This window comes from Ictalurus punctatus, chromosome 2 (genome assembly GCF_001660625.3).
Source record: "Ictalurus punctatus breed USDA103 chromosome 2, Coco_2.0, whole genome shotgun sequence".
Classification (NCBI taxonomy): Eukaryota; Metazoa; Chordata; class Actinopteri; order Siluriformes; family Ictaluridae; genus Ictalurus; species Ictalurus punctatus.
Window position 1 is genome coordinate 19,979,631 of NC_030417.2, and position 25,945 is coordinate 20,005,575.

General features: G+C 39.1%; 1 protein-coding gene across 1 annotated transcript in view; it reads left to right on the forward strand.

Annotated features, from left to right (window-relative positions):
• Positions 1 to 10,346: 10,346 nt before the first annotated feature.
• Positions 10,347 to 25,945, forward strand: part of xylt1 (xylosyltransferase I) — a 71,724-nt gene continuing 56,125 nt past the window's right edge. The window contains exon 1 of the mRNA XM_017461703.3: positions 10,347 to 10,783. Within this exon, the coding sequence (XP_017317192.1) occupies positions 10,487 to 10,783 (297 nt within the window). The 5' untranslated portion in view covers positions 10,347 to 10,486. The remainder of the gene's footprint in view (positions 10,784 to 25,945) is intronic.

The window sequence follows — 25,945 nt, forward strand, 5'->3', positions numbered from 1 at the left end:
AACGTATGGCTGTGTCGTGGCCTTGTCCCTGAGGACGGCCTGAGCGAGGTGATGCTCCACCAGCTGCCATTTGTCAGGTTCGGGGAGAGAGAGAGAGAGAAAGAGAGAGCAAGAGCATGAGAGAGAGAGAGAGGGAGACAGAGAAAGAGAGAGAGAGAGATCTGAGGTGAGGAGCATGTGGAGTGATGATGGACATTTATTCGTTGTATTCGTTTAAAAGTAAAGGTATACGTATTTGATGTTACACAGAATTCATTTTATTTTAATGGCTGTGGCTTGGCACAGCGCCCGAGAGGTAAAAAAAAAAAAAGAGACGGGAATGGTAAAGTCATTGTATTGTCATGCGTAAGATGAGCAAGAGAGGAAACAATTTGTAGAGGTAAATTAACAGAGCATAAATTATTCAAGCGGTCAATAAGCGGCTAAAAATGACTCGGTGGAAGAGTTTCATCTGCACAAAGATGAGTATGTGTGTGAGTGGAAGCTGACAGATGAGTGGTGTATGAGCTAGGAGTGTCTGAGGTCAAGGTCAGTAGCAGGGCTGTGAAAGGGGGCACACAGCTCATAAATTGTTGCACCCTAAAAGGACCAGGGTAAGTTATGATACATGTCAGATCCGTCGTAGCTTCTTCACAGGAAGAGAGAAACTCACCACTACATCAGTGTCTCGCTTGCCTGCAATTGGTTTCGTTGGTTTAAATTCGGATTAAAGCTGATTTTGGCACTCTTTTAAAGAGATCGCAAAAAAAAACTCATCCGAATTTTATAACAGACTGTGCGATAGTTTGTGTTCTCCGTGTCAGATCCTCTAATGGCTCTACAGGCCTGCGATGAAAGGAAATGACCACGCTTACATCACCAACCATCGGGAAATCAGCTTGTGCGGAGAATAAACACACAAAGTGAGCTTTAGGTAAAAGGAGATTTTTTTTTTTGCCCGTTAGCATTTTTTGTTTTTGCTACCGTATTTTCAGTGGTGCCGTCAGTTTGCAGTCCTCCTATTGGTGGATTTTAGATGAGCCTCTTAGTAGCACTCTGATTGGCAATAAAATTGGTCACATTATGCATTCTAAGACCCCGATCTCAACTTACAGTCAAAGAATTCTTTTACGATGTTTGAGGTATGATCTTTATTGTAAACCATAAAGCCAGATTTAAGAGTTGTTCATGGCCCGTCTCTCACCACTGAAATCATAAAAACTGAATTCAAACACATTTCTAGTTTTCAATACTGCTGTCCTAATTGCGTGATTCAACTCAGAAGAGTGTGTGCATCGACCTTCATCTGTTTTCTTTCTTTCTACATCCCACACCACCCCCAACACACAGCTCTCTTCTATTCACTTCAATTCTATTTATATAGTGTGTTTAACAATAGGCATTGTCACACAGCCGCTTTACACGTAATCCGGATATAGATTTAGATTCCTGAACAAACCAGGGACGACAGTGGAGAGGAAAAACTTCCTGAGACGACATGAGGAAGAAACCTTGAGACGAACCAGACTCAACAATTGAGTCAGCAGTGATTTATATGATGATTACTGTGAGGACTATTCATGGAGTACTATATAATAGACTCCTAGTATTGTCATTTTTTATTTTTTAAAATTGTCTCCTGCGTTTATTTTACATCATATTACGTTGGAGTGGGGAGATATGACGAAAATATCATAGCGCCATTTTTGGGTTACATAAAAAAAAAAAAAAATGATGATACTTGATTTGATGGCGTCAAAAAACATATTTGTTTGTTTAAAAAAAACAAAACATTTATTCACATAAAAATGTAACATTACATCAGTTGCTTCCAATCAGTTTAGAATCGAATTTTTTCAAATAAATATCTGCGATATCTCAGAAAAATACATTGTGAACTTGCTATTATATCACCCAGCCTAGTATTACATTTAAAAACGGACGGGAAAAAAAAATCTATTTTCTTCTTCAGTCCTCATTTTCTATCCCTGACTTTAATAATCTGAATGCAGAGCTCAGAAAATCCACTTAAGTAGCTGCGTAACCTGATGCGGAATACCAGGAACTTTCCTTGCGTAAACAGATATGCAACTTTTGAACTTCTGACTCTGACTTAACTTTAGACTTGACATGATCAAACAGCTGAGAAGAGTCCAGTTCGCCCTAACCAGACATGACTCTTAATTGATTCTGAGTTCGGGTTAAGGTTCCTTAATTCTTCATCGCTCTTCACCTCACGCTCTAATCCATCTTCTTAAATGGCACAATGGATTAAGCTTCGACCAGAGATTACAGCACACACACACACACACACACACACAAACACACACACAGAAATGTAACGACTGGCTCGTTGCACTGAGATTCCATCACATCCAAACCGATGCTGTATGTGTTGCAGTAAGAGTTCCTCTGGGAGAAATTCGTACGATTTACACGTGTCTCGTAACTGAATGGTGAGGGGGAGAGAACATGCTGCTCCGGTGACTCACATAGTTACCCCACATCGCTGCTTTGTCACGCTGAGCCCATTTTTTCTGCCTCACCTCACCTCACCAGTGTATGCGTCATGCAGAGTGACAGCATGGCGTGAGTCAACACGGCTCCCGGTCCTGATGGCTGAGGACGCCGTTCGAACAGTTGGCTTCCATAGACGGTGATAAATGGAGATTTCTGGATGTAACGGTGGAACGTTATTGAAACGTGATTCATCAGGACACGGACATGAGAAGGGTGGTACTTTTATTTACAAAAGAACGAGCGGACTGAATAAATTAGCGGTAACGTGCAGACACCTTCTTTTGGAGAATGTGGCATAATTAAAATAATCCTAAAAAAATATTAAACTGCAGCATCGAGCATCTGGAACTTATTATCGTTCTTATCAAGGTTCTGTTAACTAGCAATAATAGCATTAGACATTAGCATTAAAATATCAGTCGTCATGATGCTAACAAATTAACAACATTAACTAACGATCATTTCATCCGGGACTAAAAATAAGTCCATTACCAACAGTATGAACTAAATAATAATAAGAGGTTATTAATTACAGGCATTAAGATTGATTTAATTTGCATTATTTACTGTATGAGTTAACATTAAAAAAAAACCTTAAAAATAACATCTGCGCTAGAAACAATATCCAAAATGTATGCAAATTTATACTAATTTATGAACAATTTTTTAAAAAAATATTCATTTTATTTAATTGTACCTTTGGGGATCATTTAGAAAGAACCTTGAAGTGTGTATGTGTGCAGTACAAATTCTAAACTGGTCATTTTATTTTCTTCTAGAACCCAGAATACCTAGAACCTGTCAAGAATTTAAAAATATACTTATCTATGGGTTCTTCTACAGCTCTTTAGGAGTTCAAAGGAGGATTTAATGAAGGGTTCTTAGCTTCCAAAAACTACCCGGAACTATTTCTGATAGAGAAACACTCAGTTGTAGGGTTCCACATAGAACCTTTAAAGTTCTAAAGTAATTAATTACTACAGTCTTAGATAATTAACATTACACACAATGTATTAATTCTGTCAATGTATTAATAACAACAAATGTGATAATTGTAATAATTTATTCAATTGATTTAAACATATATCTAGAGTTTTTTTAATTAGCTAAATTTAAATAATCTTCACTTCAAATATTTATAAACATATAATATTCTCACAATAAGCCTAATTTATGTGCTATATATACATACATTGTATATATATATATATATATATATATATATATATATATATATATATATATATATATATATATATATATATACATTGCATAAATATTGTTATATAAATACAACAAGCATCAATTATCGTAAATTAAATTAAAGGTGCAGTCTGTAACATTTACTATTACAAGATACGGTTGAAAAAAAATCTTTTCCTTTTAATTTTAAGATTCTGTTGATATTTTTCAGGCTAAATATTAGCCCCGACCCCTAGTGTGATATTAGTGTGATGTTAGCATGATGTCAGTGTGATGTCAGCCACTTCTCACCTACTGAAGTTTCTGCTCTGCATTTACTTTCCTTCTCTTCTGAGTGACTTTGTATTTAAGTCTTTGTGTTGAGGTTTTTTTTGTTGTTGTTTAACAACAAGAAAATAGAAACACACACAAAAAAGATGCTGCGCTTCACTGAGCTGTAGTGGTGCTCTAATCATAATGACACATTTGCATACTTCTCGCTGTGATAAGAGTGTGAAAGTGAGGAGCATTGTGGAGGTGGAGGTGTGGAGCATTGTGGAGGTGGAGGTGTGGAGCAATGTGAAGGTGGAGGTGGTGATATGGAGCAATGAGGAGATGGATGTGTGGAGCAATGTGGAGGTGGAGGTGGTGATATAGAGAAATGTGTTGGTGGAGGTGTGGAGCAATGTGGAGGTGGAGGTGGTGATATAGAGAAATGTGTTGGTGGAGGTGTGGAGCAATGTGGAGGTGGAGGTGGTGATATAGAGAAATGTGTTGGTGGAGGTGTGGAGCAATGTGGAGGTGGAGGTGGTGATATAGAGAAATGTGGAGGTGGAGGTGTGGAGCAATGTGGAGGTGGAGGTGGAGGTGTGGAGCAATGTGGAGGTGGAGGTGGAGGTGGAGGTGGTGATATAGAGAAATGTGTTGGTGGAGGTGTGGAGCAATGTGGAGGTGGAGGTGGTGATATAGAGAAATGTGGAGGTGGAGGTGTGGAGCAATGTGGAGGTGGAGGTGGAGGTGTGGAGCAATGTGGAGGTGGAGGTGGAGGTGGAGGTGGTGATATAGAGAAATGTGTTGGTGGAGGTGTGGAGCAATGTGGAGGTGGAGGTGGTGATATAGAGAAATGTGGAGGTGGAGGTGTGGAGCAATGTGGAGGTGGAGGTGGTGATATAGAGAAATGTGTTGGTGGAGGTATGGGGCAATGTGGAGGTGGAGATGTGGAGCAATGTAGAGGTGGAGGTGTGGGGCAATGTGGAGGTGTGGAGCAATGTAGAAGTGGAGGTGGAGATGTGGAGAAATGTGGAGGGGGGCTAAATGCAGATAAGCTGACACTGACCGCTGAGAAGGAACATGATAGAATGCTTGCCATAAACTCCTCATGAAAACGAAGGACAAGCTCTTAGCAACTGGGCAAGAGTGTTCGATCAGGCACTTGATGAACTCGGAGGTGGGAGGGGTTGGGGGAAAGAGAGAGAGAAAGAGAAATAGAGAGAGAGAGAGAGAAAAAAATAGATTGTTCCATCATAGCCAGCTCTCTGGAACAGGTGAAGTGAAGGAAGAGTGAAGAGCGTCTCTCGCCCTTTTTTCTTTCTGCACTGAAAGACAGCAGGTTTTTCAACCTTGTTTATACTTGACGCGCATTTACATAGTTGCCTGCGTACATTTTATACGTCCTCACATTTAAAAGTGACGCCCACTAGGGGGCAGTGTGTGTGTGTGTGTGTGTGTGTGTGTGTGTGTGTGTGTGTTTGTTGTGTGTGCTTTGAAGCAGAAACACACCTCACAGGTTACAGATCAGTCTATTAAACAATCAACACAACTGATACAATACACACAGCGCTGCAATATTCTGGATCCTGATTGGTCAGATGTTCATTAACATATGTTATCGTTTCCATAGTAACAGCTCATTCACAGGGACTTATACTGCTAATAACAAACGGAATAAAAGAATGACTGACACAGTGAAGTTTTCTGTAAGGAGATGTTTATTTAACACTTACGGAAGGAGTCTCCAGTGTCAACGCTTTGTAATAGTCAGAAGTAAAGCTGTAACTTTTCTGACGTCTTCAGGAAAGATGAGTTTCTGATGTTTGTGATTTCTCTGTAACACGACAAGCTTCGATTTATCTTTTGTGTCTGTTTCACCTCTAGAGAAAGAGAAAAAAAGAGAGGCTGCTGAGAGAATGAGTGTTTACAGTTGAAAGTGAGAAATGGCTGTGGTATAAGAGGAATAAAACACTTTGGGGTAGTAACAGTAACTCATGACACACAGGGGTTTCAAATATTATCACGTCGTATTGAATAATCTGCTTCGAGACAACAAGTGCTGTATGGAGCCATGTTTGCAGACACGTGTTTTTTCCCCCTCACATTTCTTGCTCTCCGTTTCCTGCAGCTGTATGTGTATGTGGAAGGGATGACGATAAAACCTGACCTGACCATGAACACAATGTGAGACTCCCTCCTTAACACATAATGCAGAAGAAGAGACAGAATAAGAAAGTGTGATGTTCAGCGTCAGGCCCACAGCTGCCCCGAGTCTGCTGGCTTTCTTTAATTCATTGAAACCTCGTGACCTCTGTGTCCTGAATCACGGAGCCATGCGGCGTTTCTGGTACGCATGACGAGAACCAAGGACAAACACTGAGGGCTGATGCGTCGCGATGCTCGTTTCTGATATGCTTAAGCACGAGCACAAGCACACTCCATCTCTCTTCTTCTTCTTCTCCTCTCTGAACCGCCGGAGGGGAGGAAAGGACACAGAGGACACTGAGTTTATTCCCATGGAAACCGAGTCTCCTCGTGTGCGGGATGAGAGATGTCCTCTGTGTTGATAAAAAAAAAAAAAAATCCCCACAGGCCGTGTCTCGCTCAGGCGCATTCGATGCCTCGCTGTGGTCGTTACTCTTCTCCAGAGCTTGATGGTTTTATACCAACAATTAGCGGCGATCGATCCGGGTTCTGTACGCTGCAGGAGAGTCACAAAAATGGACCTTTTCCTGAGGTGAACCGTGTTTGAAGAGCAACAAAACACTAAACTACATTTTCTGAGATTTTAACAGAGGCGTTCGTGACGCACATCATTAAAGACAATGTTAGCATCCGTTCATTTTAACTGTAGGAGACAACTGGTTAAGTTCGAGCTTTTTTCTGCTATTTTCATCTTCCGGGTTTAAAATCTGCATCGTGTCACACGTCACACGCGGTGAATTGGCAGTGTACTATAGTACTTCGATGACGCGTCGGTGTCTCATAATTATTCACGAGACTGCGTGTGCTTATCCTATGAGCTGTCTCTTAATTACTCGTGATTTTCCATCCCTTCAAAGGAGGCATTTGTCTAATTTTGAACCATAAAAATTTTACTTGCCTTTTTGCATTAATTAACTGCTCAAAGCTCCACGGCCCGCCTGCAGGAGTCACGTTGTTAAGTGCAAAACTATGCTCTGTGTCTAACTAGTTTTTGCAAAATAGCTCTACTTAGCAGTTTTCTGTTTAGTTGATCGATTCAGCTATGCATAGCCTACATTTCATACAGCCGACAGTCACTTTTGGATATAAAACTTCGATGCACGGACATTACATTAGACGATGGATTCTACTCTCAGCAGCTACCTCTGGAGATTATCAGAACACCACACTGGGGCAAGTCCGCCAATCTTACAGGAAGTAGCAGGTGTCGGCTAACCCTCATTGACATGCACTACCCGGCCTATTTCTAGCTAACGTAAGGTCTCTGGCGAAGAAGACTGACAAACTACGGCTTTGGATAAATCAGGAATTACTTATGGAACGACATGTTATGATTCTCACGGAAACTTGGATTAATGGCTGCACTTCGAAAAACGCGATGGAGCTAGAGGGATGCAACTTTGCCAGCTCTAAAAATCTTACAATTCCTCACACGTTACTACTGATTTTTAGTGAGAGTCGGCATGGGCCACTGACAGATGACAATTGCTCGCCCCCCTCTTCCTCCTTGCCATACCCATCTCCCTCTCTCTTCTCCTCACAGCCATCCACGCCCATTTAAGTTGCATTTTTCAAAAAGATTGAGAGGTAGATTTCAGCTGAAAGAGGGGGGTTTCATGACCCTTTAGTGACACAGAGATAAATGCTAGCTTGCTCAAAACACAGCTTTAGTTCTCCTCAAAGAGAATTTCAGAGAAATCTCTGATGACCAGAAGAAGGTTCTACATGGACTTGATCAGAAAAAAAACGAGTAGAAAAACAATCCTGTCTTGAATTATTATTATTATTATTATTATTAATAATAATTATTATTATTATAATTGAATTAAATACGTGAAATTAGTCCTGGTGTAAATATTTATCTAAATGCTAAATATCTAAATAAACTTTTATCTAAATCAACATTGCCTCGGTGAAATTATTATATAATATTTTATAATTTATACTATTCTAATGATGTAGCTTCACCAGAGAGATCTGACCAGAGGGACTGTGAAAGAAAGTTAATAATCGAACGCGATTAAAATATTCAAATGCACTCGAATGCAAAAAGACGCAAGAAGAAGAAAGTAGAAATTTCCTGTTTAGTTCGTTTTTTCCCCTTAAATCTGTAAAAATGACCCGCCTTGAAAGCCTGAGCCAAAAAAAGAGAAAAGGAGAAAAAAACAGGGGAAAAAACTGATGACTAATATAAAGAAGAAGCATGATGTAGATATATTTATTTGGCTTTCGTTGTGCGCTTTTAAAAGGCGGAAGTGACGATTAAATTGTAAAAAGCCGCTGGATAGCCTCGCATGACACAGTCGCGTTAGCCCCGCCCCTTTCATACAGGTATCCATAACAACATGAGACGCGTTCAAATATTTCATTAGCGTTTTGTGCTCATTTCACACTCATACGGAACAGTGACGTCTCGTTTCCGCCGTTTTTGTTTGTTTATTTGTTTATTTATTTGCTTGTTTGTTGTTGTTATTGTTGTTCTTACGATTTTTTTTTTTTTTTAATGCTGCTCATTCCGTCACACAGTGCGCGCGCGTGGCCACGCGAGGGCTCCGCGTGCTTATTTACATGCACGAGCTCGCTCACAAGCGCTGTCCCCAACCTCTCCGCCTCCCAATCGGGGTTGCCAGATTTCACGCTTTTAATAAATGTGTTTTTTAAAAATACTATTATTTACCTACATTTTAAAAACAGATTAATCAGTATATTAACGTATTGCGATACATTTATACCTGTGCATCAGTGGTGAATTGTGAATTGATGGATTGTGATTGGTCAGGTGCTGTTGACTAATTTTCTATAACAGCAGCTCTGACTGCGCAGCTGCAAACCACAGGTTAATATTAAATGGTAAATGGCGCACTTATATACAGTTTTTATCCAAAGCCCTTTACACTGTATCTCATTCACCCATTCACACACACACACACACACACACACACACACACACACACACACACACACACACACACACACCAATCCTAGCAGAGCTGTCATGCAAGGTGCTAACTTGCCATCGAGACCAACTTGGGGTTCAGTGACTTTCCCAAGGACACTTCGGCATGTGGGGTCACGTGGGCCGAGAATCGAACCGCCAACCCTACGATTAGTGGACAACCCGCTCTACCACCTGAGACACAGCCGACCTATATATTAACATTAATATTAATTATTAATGTTTAATAACTATTAATAATTATTATTATTTAATAATAAATTAAATTATTTTACATTATCTGAATATAATGCGCTTGTTCTAATGATAGGCTATGTTATCGTTTCTAAAGTAACAGCTCATTCACAGGGACATGTCAATACAGCGAATGCTCCACTAATAATAAACAGGTTTATTTTATTTTTTTTAAACTGATGCGGTGAAGTTTTCTGTAAATGTAACATTTATGGAAGGAGTCTCCAGTGTCAACACTTTGTAACAGTCAGAGGTAAAGCTGTCATTTTTCCGACATCTTCATAACAGAGAAGGTTACGCTTTTATTTTGTTGCAGTTTCTCGGTAACAAACAATGACAGGCTAAATTTGAGTTTTTTGTCTTATTGACTTTAAAACAGAGAAAAAAAAAAAAAGCTGGTGAGGGAACGACTGTTTATAGCTGCTATAACGTAAGTGACAACAGGTGAATGTTCCGTGATGTCACTATAACCTGATTTTAAAAAATTAATAATTACAATTTATCATTATTTAAAAAATGTAATAAAATGTTAACTATTCTATAAGAGGAATCTATTTCACAGACATTCTACAACATAATAAGTGTAGATAAAAACGGATAAACAGCATGTTCTTTAATTGATGGTAGCCTATTAAAAATCAGGTTTTGAGAAGTATAGGTTCTGTGATTCGTTACAGTGCTGTGGTAGAAATAACTGTTATTATATGTATATTATAGCCTATTTATTAAACTTTAATAACTGAAAACAAGCCACTTGTAAACAATGTGGTTGAAATCATTCTTCACACATTTGAATAAAGTTCCTGAGATAAAATACGTTGTGGAATCTGTGCAATTTATTTGACAGTTAAAGTGTCGGTTTTCCCCTTAACACTGTGTTTGTATTGAAGGCTGCTTTTTGTAGTGACGTTGCACATTTTTAAACAATCTGGCAACCCAAAATAAGCCGCTATACGCCCCCTTCCCTCTCTCTCTCTCGCTCTCTCTCTCTCTCACTGCGCGCGCCGACTCCACATAGCCCCGTAGCCCGGTGTCGGTGGCGCACGGTGTTGCTGCTCTCTCGGCTCGGCCGCTTCACACGGACGCACGCGCAAGGGAGGGGAAAGGAAACAAACAAAGCAAAGCAAGGCAAAGCAAAGCATGATGGTCGGCGGTCCGTGCGCGCGCAAGTCGGCTCGCCGCTCGCGCTCCGCGCTGATCGCCGCGCTCACCGTGCTGCTAGTGCAGACGCTCATCGTGTGGAACTTCAGCAGCCTGGACTCGGGGGACGCCGGGGAGAACGGCGGCGGAGGTGGAGGTGCTGGTGCTGGTGCTGGAGGCGGAGGCGCAGGCAGGGAGAAGAGAGACCGGCTCGGTGTGAACAAAGCCTACGGCGAGTATCCGAGAGGCAGGAGGCAGCAGCTCGGGAAAGCGACCCTGCGCCACAAGCGGCAATCGGTAAGAAGAAAGAGGAATATCTGTCATGTTAGTGTGAAGAACGCTGTCCACATCAGTCTCGCGCTGTTCACTCAATCAGTCTCTCACTCACTCATCCATTTCTCTGTGGTTCTCCGTTCTGTCCGCGAGACCGGGCCTCGGTTCTGAGCTTGTTTTGGGGGGGATAGGGATCTATAGGTTACGCGTCAGCTGTGCGGTTACATTAGCGTTAGACTGCGTGATGACATCGCGTCATCTCGAGACAGTGCTGGAGACTTCATTCTGTCCACATCACCAACACCATCACACACCATCACACACCATCAGGCTTAAATGCTCACCTAAAAAATGAAGATCCCACTAAGAAAATGAGCTGGATCTTCTTCTTCTTCTTCTTTTTCTTCTTCTTCTTCTTCTTCTTATTATTATTATTATTATTAGGGTTTTTTTTAGGAACCAACTGTTACAACAACTGAAGTTTGTACTGCTCTACAAACCGGTTCCTCAAGGGTTCTCTTAGCCTCCAAAAACTTTGGTTCAGAATCATTTGCAGGATCTTATTGAAATTAGGGTCCTTTTAAGAACCAACTGTTATAACAATGTGTACCCTGTAAATGCTGACACTCTCAGACTGGAGGGTTCCTCTAAGGGTTGGTTGGACAATTACAAGTTCTTAGCTTCCAAAAACCTGTACTGTGCATGTATCCCATTAATACAGACACGCTTAGGAAAAAGGGGTTCTCTAAGGCTTCATTGGACAATTAAGGGTTACAGCTCACAAAACGAGTGCTATTTGGATTGGAACCCTTTCTGACAGAAAAACTATATAACACAGCTATAACCCTTAATTATCCACCGAACTCCTGAGGAACCCTTTTTTGTAAAAGTGTGTGGAAGAACCCTTAAAGGTTCTATGCAGAACAGAGTTGTCATGTTAGAAAGGGTCCCACTCCAAGCAGAACCCTTTTTGGACGGTAAAAACCCTTAATTATCCAATGAATCCTTAAAGAATCCGTCTTTATAAGCTGAATGTTAAACTCCTGACAAGTTCTAGATCGTTTGGAGCTTGTACTGCACACTTACCTGTTTAATACACCCACTCTTAGAGAAAATGGTTCTTCGAGGGTTCTTTAACGGTTCACTGAATGATTAAGGGTTCGTAGTGTCCAAAAACTTTTTAACATTTCTGATAGGAATACATTTTGTTGATGGATACAGTTACAATTACAACATGGGAAAAAATTGAAAACCTTCTCACAGAGAGATAACCGGAGATAACTTAGGAGTTTTTATGTTTTTTTGTAGGTTTTTAAGTTCGATGCTGTTTTTCTGGACAAAAGCACCATTATTAAAAAAAAAACAAAAAAAAACAAAGAAAAAAACCCCATAACATAATATATAATATTAATGTATTTATCATGTCGTATAAGTGTTAATTTAAAAAAAAATATTGATTTTATTGGTTTTACTTAATTTCACTTGACCAGTTTAACTTATTAGAATATCTACAAAAACGCTGAAATGGAGCAAAACATTTTAAAAATCAGGACGTTAACATTTTACAATTTGAAAACTTTTTAACCTAAAACCACATGAGGTTGTAGTTGTTATTTTGGGGAAAAAAGATACCAATACCAACATTATCTCATATAATATAAGTTTATAATATAAGTTTATTGCGATGTAATTTATCATGATATCGATATTATACTGTGGTATCGCCGAGCTCGAATTAGCGTTGACGCTAACTATACATTTTCTCAGATTTCTGTTTAAATGTTGATTGTATATATATATATATATATATATATATATATATATATATATATATATATATATATATTGCTTTAAATGCCTTTAAATCAGATAAGTTGACCTGTTAGAACTGTCGAGATGACGAGCTAGCTTTGATGTTCGATGTGAAGAGGTGCTGCTTTGCTTGTCAGTTAAACAGGATCAAATTGACTAAGGTGACATTCAGGCATCATAAGAGCACAACATTCTGTAATTACCTATAGTATGATACATACATGGCGTTCTGTGACGCATGGCCTGCTGAGGAGATGACTTTCATTATAAGAGATCGTAAAATACATAGCGGAAATGACACAAGGACATACAGATGGCGTCAGACCAAGTGAAAAATATTAGAAATAATAACAACAGCATAAGCAAAGAGATAAAGTTTTCCACAGTGCAGTGCAGCTCTGGCAGCGTCGTGTCTCGGCAGGATTTCCCGCCGTGCCAGAATCACTCTGGTGTTTTTCCGGTGAGAAAATAAAAACAGTATAAACGTCTCACCTCCTGTAGTATACCTGCGGAATTGTTGCAGGTTTGTGATGTATTTGTGCCGTCTGTGATAATTAGAATAAACTCAGGCTTGGAGAGATCTCTCGCAACAGGACGCCACTTGTTTGGTTATGAAATGTTTTTACTGTTTTAGAGCTCAAGGAGTTCATTCAGGAACGGCTGTGTAAATACACACAGTGTGTAACGGACGCTCTGTGCTTAAAGTACAGATCTATATAGATATATATATATATACATACACACACACAAAATTATTTGGATGGACCAGTTGTTCAGGAAATCACTGCGATATTAAATTCTGGTTCTGATTGGTGAGATGATGTTCGCTCTGTAAAGTGTCCAAAAAGTCAAGACCCAATGAGAGTACCAAGAAGCACCAAGAAGCTCCCCTTTCATCCAATTTTAATACCATTTTCACCTGTAAGGAAAAAATTCATATAAATTGTCTAGACAAATAATAAATATAAAATCAAGTATATGTAGTTTAACTCTTATTAGTTCCTGACTTTTCCGACACCCTGTAAATTATTATAATATAATATTACGCTTTCTACTGACGTTTATATCATTCTAATGCGTCATCGTTTCTATAGTAACGGCTCGTCCACAGGGACTTATACGAATAAACGTATAGTTTTCTGTAAGCTTACTTAACATTTACGGAAGGAGTCTCCAGTGTCAGCACTTTGTAAGAGTCAGTGTATTGTAGTGGGTGTTTGTTTGGAATTTTTATCGTACAAATGATTCTTTCGTCAGTTACACGATTTCCTGTGTGTAATGTTCGCATCAGTGTCCTTTTCTGCCTCAGTAGCTGTCTGTTGACCTTCATTCTAATTACTCAGGATTTACTTGGATTTGCTAGCTGTAGCGTTCGCCTGATTTCTTAGTTTTAGATTAGTTTTAAAGTTAATATCTAAAAGCGCTCGGCTCTGAATGATCCTGCTGGATGGATCCGGAAGACGGGACGACCTCGGAGCCCGCTGACCTTTCCTTCTTCTCATCCATGACAGGCTGTTATATGCTCCCCTGATTCTCTCTCTCTCTCTCTCTCTCTCTCTCTCTCTCTCTGCTTTCCCGTCTCTCTTTTTCTCCAACTCTTTCATTCTTCGTCCTGTCACCTCTGCAGAGTTTCTTGCTCATGTAAAAACAGGAGCTTATATACCAGGAGCTGGCATTTGTTTCCACTTTTCCTTTGGAAGAGCTTGGAAAAACAGGAGGATTAGAGCTCAGATCCATCACAGCTCCCACAATCCCCTTCATCACACCAGAGTCCAGGAATTAAAAAAAAACAACACGCTTCAGAAAGGTGCTATTGTTGGGAATGAAATGTGATTTCAGGGGAAACTAATGTGTTTGTTGCGTCTGAGAGAAACTCAGGCGAGACAGAGGATGAAATTTTACGTCTCGAGTTAGTTTGGTATTATTTTCTTTTAAAAAAATGTTTTTTTTTTTTTTTCTTTTATGGTTAACAATGATCCATTTCTAACAAAAAAAAGGGTTCTACTTGGGACATTCTGTGTATATCTATGTAGACAAATCAGACAATCATTTGAGGTGATCAGTTAAACTTTTTAACTAGATGTGTAACAGAATTGTCTAGGTTTGGTGCCTTAATTGTTTCGTGGCTAATTAATTAGCTTTTATTTCCCTAAAAGTTCCCACAAAAGTCAAGAAATCCGTGCATTTCAGTAATCCTGCTTGGAGCGATGCAAGGACCAATTCTGTTTTTTGTTATTTTGGTTATTTTAATTGTTGTTCGCATTTGTCGTGAGTGGTGTCATGATATGATTTTTAGTGTGCGGTGAATTGTCATGATGCAGAATCTTTTTCTCAGCTACAATATCACCCAATCGAATTGCTGTTTTTCTGTTGGACATTCAAATGTAATCCGTTTGCCTTGAAGTCTTTTAATTTTTCTAGTTTTTTTTTTTTTTTTTTTTTTTAAAAAAGAAAAACATTTGATATATTGTTTCTCTTATTGTTTTTAACACTTTGTTTAATAACTTGAAAATCAGCCAAATTTCTAAGATTTTAAGACTTTCAGAACATCTTCAAGTATCAGGATGTCACCTATGTTGCAATTAGAAAAAAATTCGAATAAAAACAACGTACCATCTAGCACCCTAAAAGGGCTCTTTGTTTTAGGTTCTGTTTTAAACACTACAACAAAGCGTGTTTGTTCACAAAAGATCCTTAAGGAACTCTTTATTGTCGGAAATGTAACAGGTAGATTAAATTAGACTGGAAGTTCGGAAGAGATGACAGTTTTGCGTCACAGTTCTGTGTGTGAGAACGCGGCAGGTCCTCATGACACCTGTGTTCCCCATGTTCCGACTTTGTTGTGGTTGGAATCTCAGACTCGATCTGTCCTTTTTGTTCAGGTTGACAGCAGAGGACAGGCGCTGCCTCTGATTTTCTTTTTGATCTTCATCTTTGTCTGTATCTTTTCGTCGCTTGGCTTCCTCGCTAGCACCTCTCTCTCTCTCTCTCTCTCTCTCTCTCTCTCTCTCTCTCTGCTGTACATTTAACTCTGAAAATCCCAAGCAGTCATCTTATGTATTTATAAAGACATAAAATCTCTGGCTTGTCCCGCTTTCTTTTTTTACATTTATTTTTTTGGTTCATGTTTGTTCCTTAAACCAAATGTGGAAGTTCCTCCTTTGAGCAGATGTGGAGGTTTAATTTTTATTCGAGGGGAAGTTCACTGAGCATTTGTGAGCGATGGGTTTTCCATGTCTTCCATGTTGCTTTTATCCGTTTTGTAGATATCTGAGATTGAAGGAGAGAACGATTGTCGTGAAGAAGTGTCGTTGCGGCACGTCTTGCAGGAATTTCCCGTCAGGCACCGACACTAACAACGCTGCCGGAAGTTACACATCGGCGTTAAACCACGGGCAGAAAGAAATCGCATTTAGTGACAGGTGATACAAGCGTATCACTTTTGTGTTTTACATCCCCATATTTTATCGGAAATAAAATTGAGCGTGGGACTGTAGTAGAACAACATTTTAAGATTTGGTGTCCCAAGTCACCAGCTCGTGTACGGACGAGCTTTCATTTGTACAAGGTATTCTTTCTTTAGCTACACGCAATTTCCTGTGTGAAATGTCCACGTCGGTGACCTTTTCTGCTTTGTTTCACGGCTGCCAAGTTAACTATTGCGTTCGGAAGAGCTACATTGGAATTCTGTGCGTTCCCTCCTCCCTCCTCATTTGGTACCCAGGTGTTGGCACATATGTTCCAAGTCCTATTCCTTATTCTGTTAAACCTTCTTTATTAGATGGAGCCGGATATTACTGGCTAGACTGAGATTTGACAGACGCTACATTATTCCAAGAACTTTGCCGAGAGAATTTCCCTAAAGAAGAAATCCTCCACATCTGGCTAAAATTGGCTCGCTAACACATGGCGTGGGTGTGTGTGCCAGGCTGCCGCTGGTAAAGATGTGGATTAGACTCCGCTGGCAGTGATGGTATTCCTGGTATTTCCTTAACTGGGCTTTAAAATCGCTAAGCGCACACGCCCAGGGCCAGATATTCAACCTGTTTATTACTCAGTGTGAAACCAATAGGAAAGGCGTGAGGTGTGTACACTGAGGAGGAATAGAAGGACATTTTTTTGTGAAAGAACCCTTAGTATACAAAGAACCATTTTTTCTAGGAATGTAGTTACACCAGTGACCCACATAGTCCACTCTTCCTGTTAAAAGCTATTTCTGACCTTTTTTTTTTTTACCTTTCAAACGCCATTAAGAGAAAAACTTCCTGAGAACACTTCATTTTAACTGTCCTATGCACGTTCATACCGTACGCAGTCAATAAAAAACTGTAATCATTAACAAATTTCTATAGTAGCAGGTCATTGAAAGCAGACGCTCCACATAAACGGGTTAAAAACACGCGTAATCGTCTGTAAGCAGGGGTTTATTTCATATTTATAGAGTAAGGAGTCTCCAGTGACTGTAACAGTCAGAGGTAAAGTGATGTCATGGACATTTAATGTAACTACGAACAGATCAAATGTATGACCTGTCATGATGTTTAATAATCACTAAAAACGTGATGTTTAAAAAACACTGTGTTATGCAGTTACAGGAAAATAATCAGCATCAGGGTGGTAACCTCCGCTTCATTACATCACCCCGTCGGTCATTATTTTCCTATAACAACACACGTTTTATTACTTAAAGAGTCCTATTATGCTATATAAACGTGCCTAATTTTGTTTTAGAGGTCTCATACAATAGGTTTACATTCATCCTAGGTCAAAAATCTGTTTTAATTTTATCTTAATTTACACTACGGCATCACCTCTTTTTCTTACGGTCACAAACGACTCGCTCAATGATCTGTTCATTCTTAACTCCTCCTTTCAGAGAGCCTACTCTGATCTGATTGGTCAGATGTCCCAGTCTGTTGTGATTGGTCTACCGCTTACAGCGTGTGTCGGAAAGGAACCGCCCACTGCCGTATCTGAATTTCAGCTCAGTAATAATGTCGGTTTTACCTTATCAGTTTGAGCCTGAGTCTGATAATGATACTTCGGAAGATCAATCCGAACCACCATCGCAAGCACGTCGAGAACAGGACGTTTCTCAGTGGTAAGTTTATATGTAGTTTGACAATAACGTGAGTTAGCTGGTTAGCAGAGGCTAACAGTTAACAGGCTAACAGCTGTGCAGTGGCTGTACACGTATACAACACAAAACTACGTATTTGGAACACTTGGTAGAAAATATATACATAAATAATTAATCATACTTACAGGTTGTGATCCAGAGGCGCAAGATGGTTCAAATAAAGTGGGTACGGCCGAATCGTTAATGAATAATCGTTTCGCAAATCCCGCGTTGACTTCGAAGGTCGAACTGCTTTGGTGTCATTTTAAAAATGAATTCTAACCACTGACGCTTTACATCCTCGTCCTTTGGGAGTCCATGCAAAGTGGTTTTGCTTTTGCAGCATGAACCTAAATCTTTCAGGACGCAACCTCAGCTGTAGTGTTTGAGGGCGGGTCAAAGTACACGCTGTTCGCGAGCAGCCGATGAAGACCAGAGGCGGGTTTTTGTTGCAAACCTACGTAGGTTAATACAGGAAGTAAAGTCTGGAATTACTGACGACTCGTTTCAGCTGTTCAGAATCGCTTCCTTCTTTTTTTTTGTCATGCGCTTTTGATTTGTGAAACTAAGCAGGCTTTTTACATTCACAATCAGCTCTATAACACACTACATGAAAGGAAATATCTGCAAAAAAAAAAAAATAATTTGGCACTTTAAATATTTGCATTTCAGAATGTTATTATTTAATTTTAACACTAATCATTGATCAGCGGAATGGAAATGCGAACTAATCAAAAACCTGATGCTGATTGCCGATCATCATCTGCAATACGAGCACATACCGTATGCACATGAAAGATGACGGATATTCTGGAATTCCCACATCTGAAATTCATATGTAACTTTACGTTCATAGCGATGATATGTTTTTTAATCGTTTAATCAAGTTTTATGTTACGATCTTATGAAATGAAATTTGGATCGGTTTGAACACTTTGAGACGTGGCTTGTGATTTACCAGTGTATCATGTGTGTGGTTTTGGAATTTTCACTCCAAATCGATTAAAATGCTTCTGCAAATTAGTGTTAAATATCATTGCTTTGTTTGTACATCAGAATTAGCTCGTTATCTCACCACCGACTCGTGTGCAGTGACTGAGCTGGTGGCTCAGAGACAGGAAAGCTGTGGGGAGATGGAACACACACACGCACACACACACACACACACACCTGGCTGTCTGACTCTTTGCTAGCATGCCTGTGTGTTATATTTTGCTACTGTTGTAACATCCTCTTTAATCTCAGCTGATTGAAATATCCTCTTTGTTGGTTTTTACGTGACGCGACTGCTGGGGATAAATAAATGAATCAGAGATATGGTTTTATTCCACTCACCGATTTTAAAATCGAGTTTTTACCAGTTTTGACTTGTGCATGGGGCTGGGCGATATATCGATATAATATTACGATGAGATTACGATAAGATGATTACGCGATACACTTTTCTGAGATATCGCTGGTATGGTGATGTATTTTTTTTTGGACATTATTTATAATGACAAATTCAACGGTACTGAATGGATGCTGTTGATTTGATGTAAGTTTTTTAAACTTAATCTTCTTTGTCTTTGTCTTTGTAGGCGTTAAAGAAAAGTATCGTCAAACTCAGTTGAACTATTTTTGTTTATTTTACTACTGTTTTGCAGACAGTTGGTTAGCTAAATTATACACCGCGATACGCATCGTGTATTGTAGAAATGTCCTCAAGTATCATGATATGATATTTTTTTTTCATATTGCCCAGCCCTACTTCTCTGTGATGGTAGACAGAAGTGACGAAAAATAAACAAAGGCTTCTGCATTCATTGTCCTTTTTAAATCCTTATAAGATCATTTCATGCAAAACTGACAAATGTGAATATATATATATATATGTATATATATATATATATATATATATATATATATATATATATATATATATATTTGGATAGCGCAGTGATGGACAAGTTACAGACATTTACTGTTGTACGGTTGTACAGAAGCTACAAAGTTCCCTGTAGTACCTGATTAAACAGATCTCACACACGAAAAAAATCCTACAAAGATTAAGGTTAGGATTAGGAGGCGGGGTTAGAGTTTGTACCTTTTGTTACAAATTAATTTGTATGAAACTGAACAAAATCCACTGGACTGTGTTAGATTTCGATTTGGCTGTAGGTTTTATTTTTGTTTGAACCCTACAGCGTTTTTGGAATGTTTTCCTTGTTAACATGCAGGACTTTTCTACAGCCTTTGAAGGATTGATGAAAAATAAAGTTTGGCCTGTAAAGTGTGGGTGATGTTCTGACCAGGATGGAGCGTAACATGACCTGTGTGATGGGATAAAATCCTGAGTATCAGTTCCATATGGTGGGGTAGCGCTCGCCTCTCAGCAGGGCAGCATCTCATTAATGCTTCCTCCATTCCACCCGTGATTAGGAGCGACGTTAGATGTCCACGTGGCCTCGAGAACACCGATGTTGTGTGTTAGTTGCTGTTTCTTTTATTTATTTGCAGGACCCCTGGGCCTCCTCGGAGGCGAGCGTCGGGTTTTGTTTGTAAAGGAAACATGTCCTGCTAGCAAGACCTCTAAAGACACAAGCGAGCTCTTTCATGTCCCTCCCCAGCTGTTGCGTAATGGCTCAAGCCGACGTTTATTGATTAGTTTCTCCTTGTCGCGCTGATGGTTATCTCTGACATTTCCATGATGCGCTCTGCTAATGAGCTGGCCTCAATTGGAATGCTCGTTCTGTTTTTCCACAATGATTTCATCTGGTTTAGAGAGAGAGAGAGAGAGAGAGAGAGAGAGAGCGCATGCACACGTGCTGTGTTTATTGTGTATCATGAGGACACAAAGTGCGAGGCTGTTGTGGCTGTTGTGTTTTTTTTCCCTCGGCTCTGGCGGCATCATGGAAAAGCCTTCAAATTGCCCGGCTGTCAGTTACGCTAGAGTGCCTTATTTCATTAGTGCTGTTGTTTTTGTTGCTGTTGGTTTTTTTTTTTTTGGTTTTTCTTTTTATCTTTCATTAACACATCCATTAAAAGGGATGTAATTATTGTGTAAGCTTGACCTGTTGTGTCAGTGATCGGGATGTACAGTCACATAATATAATATCCATATCAATATAAATCCATTCACAATACACTGTGTTATAAAATATTTGTTTGTTGTTTTTTTCTATTAGAATTAAACATTTTAGTCGTGTTTTTACAGTTACAAACTTTTTAAAATAGTTGTTTAAGATAACAAAACTACATTTTATTGTATTATTTTTAAATAACAGTTACAAACTCTTTTAGTTTAAATCATTCAAAAATGAGTTTGGGTTTTAGTTCAGTTTAGTTTTTTTTTTTTACTAACAGTTAAAAATAAATTATTTTTTTAGTATTTTTAAATAACAGCTGCAAACTCTTTTTAGTTTACTTAAAATAACAGTTAAACTCTTATTTTTTAAATTTGTTTTCTTCTTTTGATAACAGTCATAAATTGTTTTTGTTTATTTTTTTGAACCATTTCAAACTAACAAAAAATTTTAGTTTTTTTTTTACAGTTACAAACTTTTATTTTGTTGATTAGATGTTAAAGTTGTGCTCTGTTGAATCTGAACATAGACATAAGTAAATAATGAAGTATCAGCTCAGTTTTGCAGGCAGTTTGGTAGTAAACCTGTATATGGGGTATATGATGGTGTATAAGGTGGTGTATATGATGGTGCAGATGGTGTATATGATGGTGCAGATGGTGTTATATGATGGTGTAGATGGTGTATATGATGGTGTAGATGGTGTATATGATGGTGTATATGGTGTATATGATGGTGCAGATGGTGCATATGATGGTGCAGATGGTGTATATGGTGTATATGATGGTGTATATGGTGTATATGATGGTGCAGATGGTGCATATGATGGTGCAGATGGTGTATATGGTGTATATGATGGTGTATATGATGGTGCAGATGGTGTATATGATGGTGTATATGGTGTATATGATGGTGCAGATGGTGTTATATGATGGTGTAGATGGTGTATATGATGGTGTAGATGGTGTATATGGTGTATATGATGGTGTATATGGTGTATATGATGGTGCAGATGGTGCATATGATGGTGCAGATGGTGTATATGGTGTATATGATGGTGTATATGATGGTGCAGATGGTGTATATGATGGTGTATATGATGGTGCAGATGGTGTTATATGATGGTGCAGATGGTGTTATATGATGGTGTAGATGGTGTATATGATGGTGTAGATGGTGTATATGATGGTGCAGATGGTGTATAGGGTGTATATGATGGTTCAGATGGTGTATAGGGTGTATATGATGGTTCAGATGGTGCAGATGGTGTATATGATGGTGTATATGGTGTATATGATGGTGCAGATGGTGTATATGATGGTGCAGATGGTGTATATGATGGTACAGATGGTGCAGATGGTGTATATGATGGTGCAGATGGTGTATATGATGGTGTATATGGTGTATATGATGGTGTATATGGTGTATATGATGGTGCAGATGGTGTATATGATGGTGTATATGATGGTGCAGATGGTGTATATGATGGTGTATATGGTGTATATGATGGTGCAGATGGTGTATATGATGGTGCAGGTGGTGTATATGATGGTGTATATGGTGTATATGATGGTGTATATGATGGTGTATATGGGGTATATGATGGTGTATAAGGTGGTGTATATGATGGTGCAGGTGGTGTATATGATGGTGTATATGGTGTATATGATGGTTCAGATGGTGTATATGATGTATATGATGGTTCAGATGGTGTATATGATGGTGCAGATGGTGTATATGGTGCAGGTGGTGTATATGGTGTATATGATGGTGTATATGGTGTATATGATGGTGCAGATGGTGTATATGATGGTGCAGATGGTGTATATGGTGCAGGTGGTGCAGATGGTGTATATGATGGTGTATATGGTGTATATGATGGTGCAGATGGTGAATATGGTGTATATGATGGTGCAGATGGTGTATATGATGGTGTATATGGTGTATATGATGGTGCAGATGGTGAACATGGTGTATATAGTATATGTTAGAAATGCATTCAGGTATTGTGGTGTGATATTTTTGCTGAATATTGTTAGCCTGAAGTCTGTTTCTGAGAGCTGTTTGCTCAATCCTGTCCTTCCTGCACGGTTTGATTTATATATTTAATCATTTCTTCATCTGCTGGCTCAGCAATGTTTTGTTTGGAAAAGATAACTGACATGTCGCTTATTAAATGATAACAAAAGCTGATTATTCCTGAATTAGCAACGAGTCAGAGTTCATCCGTCATCTCTTATTGCCGTCGTCGGTTTTGTTGTTGGATCTTGTTTGTTTGTGAATTCTATCAGAGACATCTGACCTTTTTATCCGAGTCCGATCCAAACAAGTTCAACATCTGATCCTGTTCCAATTACATGCTATATCTTAATAATCACCTGTTTATCATGCCTTACAATGTTAATGTAATATCCTTATAATATTTCTGCACCTGTAGCGCTGTTGAGTTCTGGATTATGATTGGTCAGAAAGAGTTGATGAATTTTCTATAGCAGCAACTCTGACAGTAGTGCAGCTGCAAATCATAGGCTTATATTAAAGCGCTGACACTGGTGACTCCTTACAATAAACAGTCTCCTAGGTGAAAACTTCACCGTGTCAACCATAAGTGTTTTCTTTGTTAAACAACAATTTAAAAAAAAATCTTTATTATTATTAGTCTTAGATTATGAGGAGCATCCACTGTACAAGTCCCTGTGAATGAGCTGTTGCTATAGAAACGTTAACGTATTAGAACGAGAGCCATTAATATAAACCTGTCGTTCACGTTATAGCTGGAACTACAAAAATAACGCACACTTTTTCAGATTCAAGAATTCAACTGCACTGTGTTATAAGGTTAATTATTATTCTTAAAAAAAAATTTCAGTAGTTTTTCATCATGTGATGCTCTTAGTTTTTTTTCCCAGCAAAACGGAATATTGTTAAATAGACATATTTTGCCGTACAGATTATACATATACACACTGTATATGGTTAAACAAAAAGTTTGTTGCGAAGTGCTTATGATGTGATTTTCTTTGCCGTATCACTCTGTCGCTGTGTGTTGTGTGTAACTGGCTGTCAGCAGGGTGTGTCAGTTCAGAATACAAGTAAAAATGTATTTATGAGCATTTTAAATAGTTGGAAAAGATGATTATGAGCCAGAGTTGTGTGTGTGTGTGTGTGTGTGTGTGTGTGTGTGTGTTTGGGATGAAGTACGAATAAAGGCGCTGTGCAGTGACGCTCAATGCAGCCAGTGTGAGGTGTGGAGTCAGTGGTTGAGCGTGTGTGTGTGTGTGTGTGTGTGTGTGTGTGTGTGTGTGTGTGTGTGTGCATGTGTGCGTGTGTGTAACAGCTCTGCGGTCTGCCATGTGGCATGAATGGGGTTTGTGTTGCTGCACAGTCAGAGATGGCAAAATAAAATAAACTTTGCTGCTGACTGGACTGCTCTTTTTACATCCACGACCCAGACACTGGGCATACACATACACACACACACGCAGACACACACACACACACACACACACACACACACACACACACACACATATTTCTCCCGCTCTCTCTCTGTCTCGCTATTTGTCCTCTGTTGCTTTCCTAGTGAATCTCCCCCAAAAAATGACGTTAAAGTTAGACGTGTGTCAGCGTTTCCACAGTGATGTCAATATGGTAAAGAGGGCACAGCTTATTTCATTAACAAACGTATTGTTGTATCTTAAACACCTGTGATTTTAAAACAAAATGGCCGCTACATTTGATGAGCGGGGCAGAGGTCAATTTACTTAATGTACTAAAACTGTTGTAACTCATGATTGTTTTGCATGGATTTGAACAAAACTTGAAAGATCATCTGAGGATGCCTGCAAGGGTGGGGCATGGCCATATGTGGGGTGGGGGCGGGGTTACATTTCAATTAATAGTGGTGGAAGGTTTATGGAGGAAATAAGAAACTGAAATAAATGACGGATTACTGTTTATATATCGTAAATTTGCTGAACCGGGTCATTTATTTAAGAGTTTAAATAAACGTTTAGTTTTAATAAATGTTTTGTTTATTTTTTTTTCATTGTGTCCCTGAAAGCACCATGCAGAAAAATGAACCTTTCTCTTTTTTTTGTGTGTTGTGTAAGCGATGACAAGTAAAATTATTATTTGCCTCTCGCACAGACAAGTAAATACTCGGCAAAGTGTGTGAGTAGAGTGTGTTTCAGTGTTTAACTCCGCCGTAATTACAACTCGTTGTCCAGCACCTTGACGTGACGTGTAGGACAGGACAGCGTGAATACAGCTTGTTGGAGTTGTTCTTTAATTGATCTCATTTCTCTCACGTCGCTCTTCATTTGTTCTCCGAATCTTTCTCTCTGTCGCTGTGTATCACAGAGCGTCAGTCACTCACACTGATCAGTCTCGGTGTGTCTCGGTGTGTCCTGCTAACCGCGTGTGTGTGTGATCAGCAGCGGTGTAGAAACGGGAGATTTGAGCAGATACTATGACAAATAACACAAATCCATAATCCCATCGCTATGTAGTTAAAGGTGTGGTTTGTATTGTAAAATATATGTTTCAATTATTTAAACAATTCTCGATGCTCAGAAAGCCTGTTTTGGGTTAGAGTTCAGATTGTGATGTCACAAAATAAAATTTGGACCAATGACGTCTGATATGCAAATATTTGCAGAACGACTACATGTTTTAACTACATATGTTTAAACTTTATAAACATTTCAGCTAGCTAGCGAGCTACAATCGTGAGTGACGAACACATGGTGGTTGTCATGGTGATTTTATATTTAAAAATGATAAATAAATCAGCGACAATATGAGGATGTAGAGATCGAGACTCTGATACCGAAATGTCACTCCTGTGAGCTAGTTTGCCAGCAGTTGGCAAGCCACCTAGCTAATTTCGATTACCTTTCAATTACCTTAATTTACATAATCATGCATATTCATAGATAGGTACAATATGTCTGCAATATTACAATAGAAAACTGGGCTATTGCCATGTAATGATCAGTTTCATTGTTTCGGGCTTATTGTGTTCATCCATCTCTGATATTAGCTACACCCAAATACATAGAAGCCCTGTTGCTCAGCCCCGCTCCTTTTTTCCGAAAAGAAAATGCAACCTGTTGTAAGGTGTATAGTGCTTATAATATTAAGGGTGAGTGAGTGGAAAGGGCTTGGTTCCAGAGCGTGCCTGCTGGG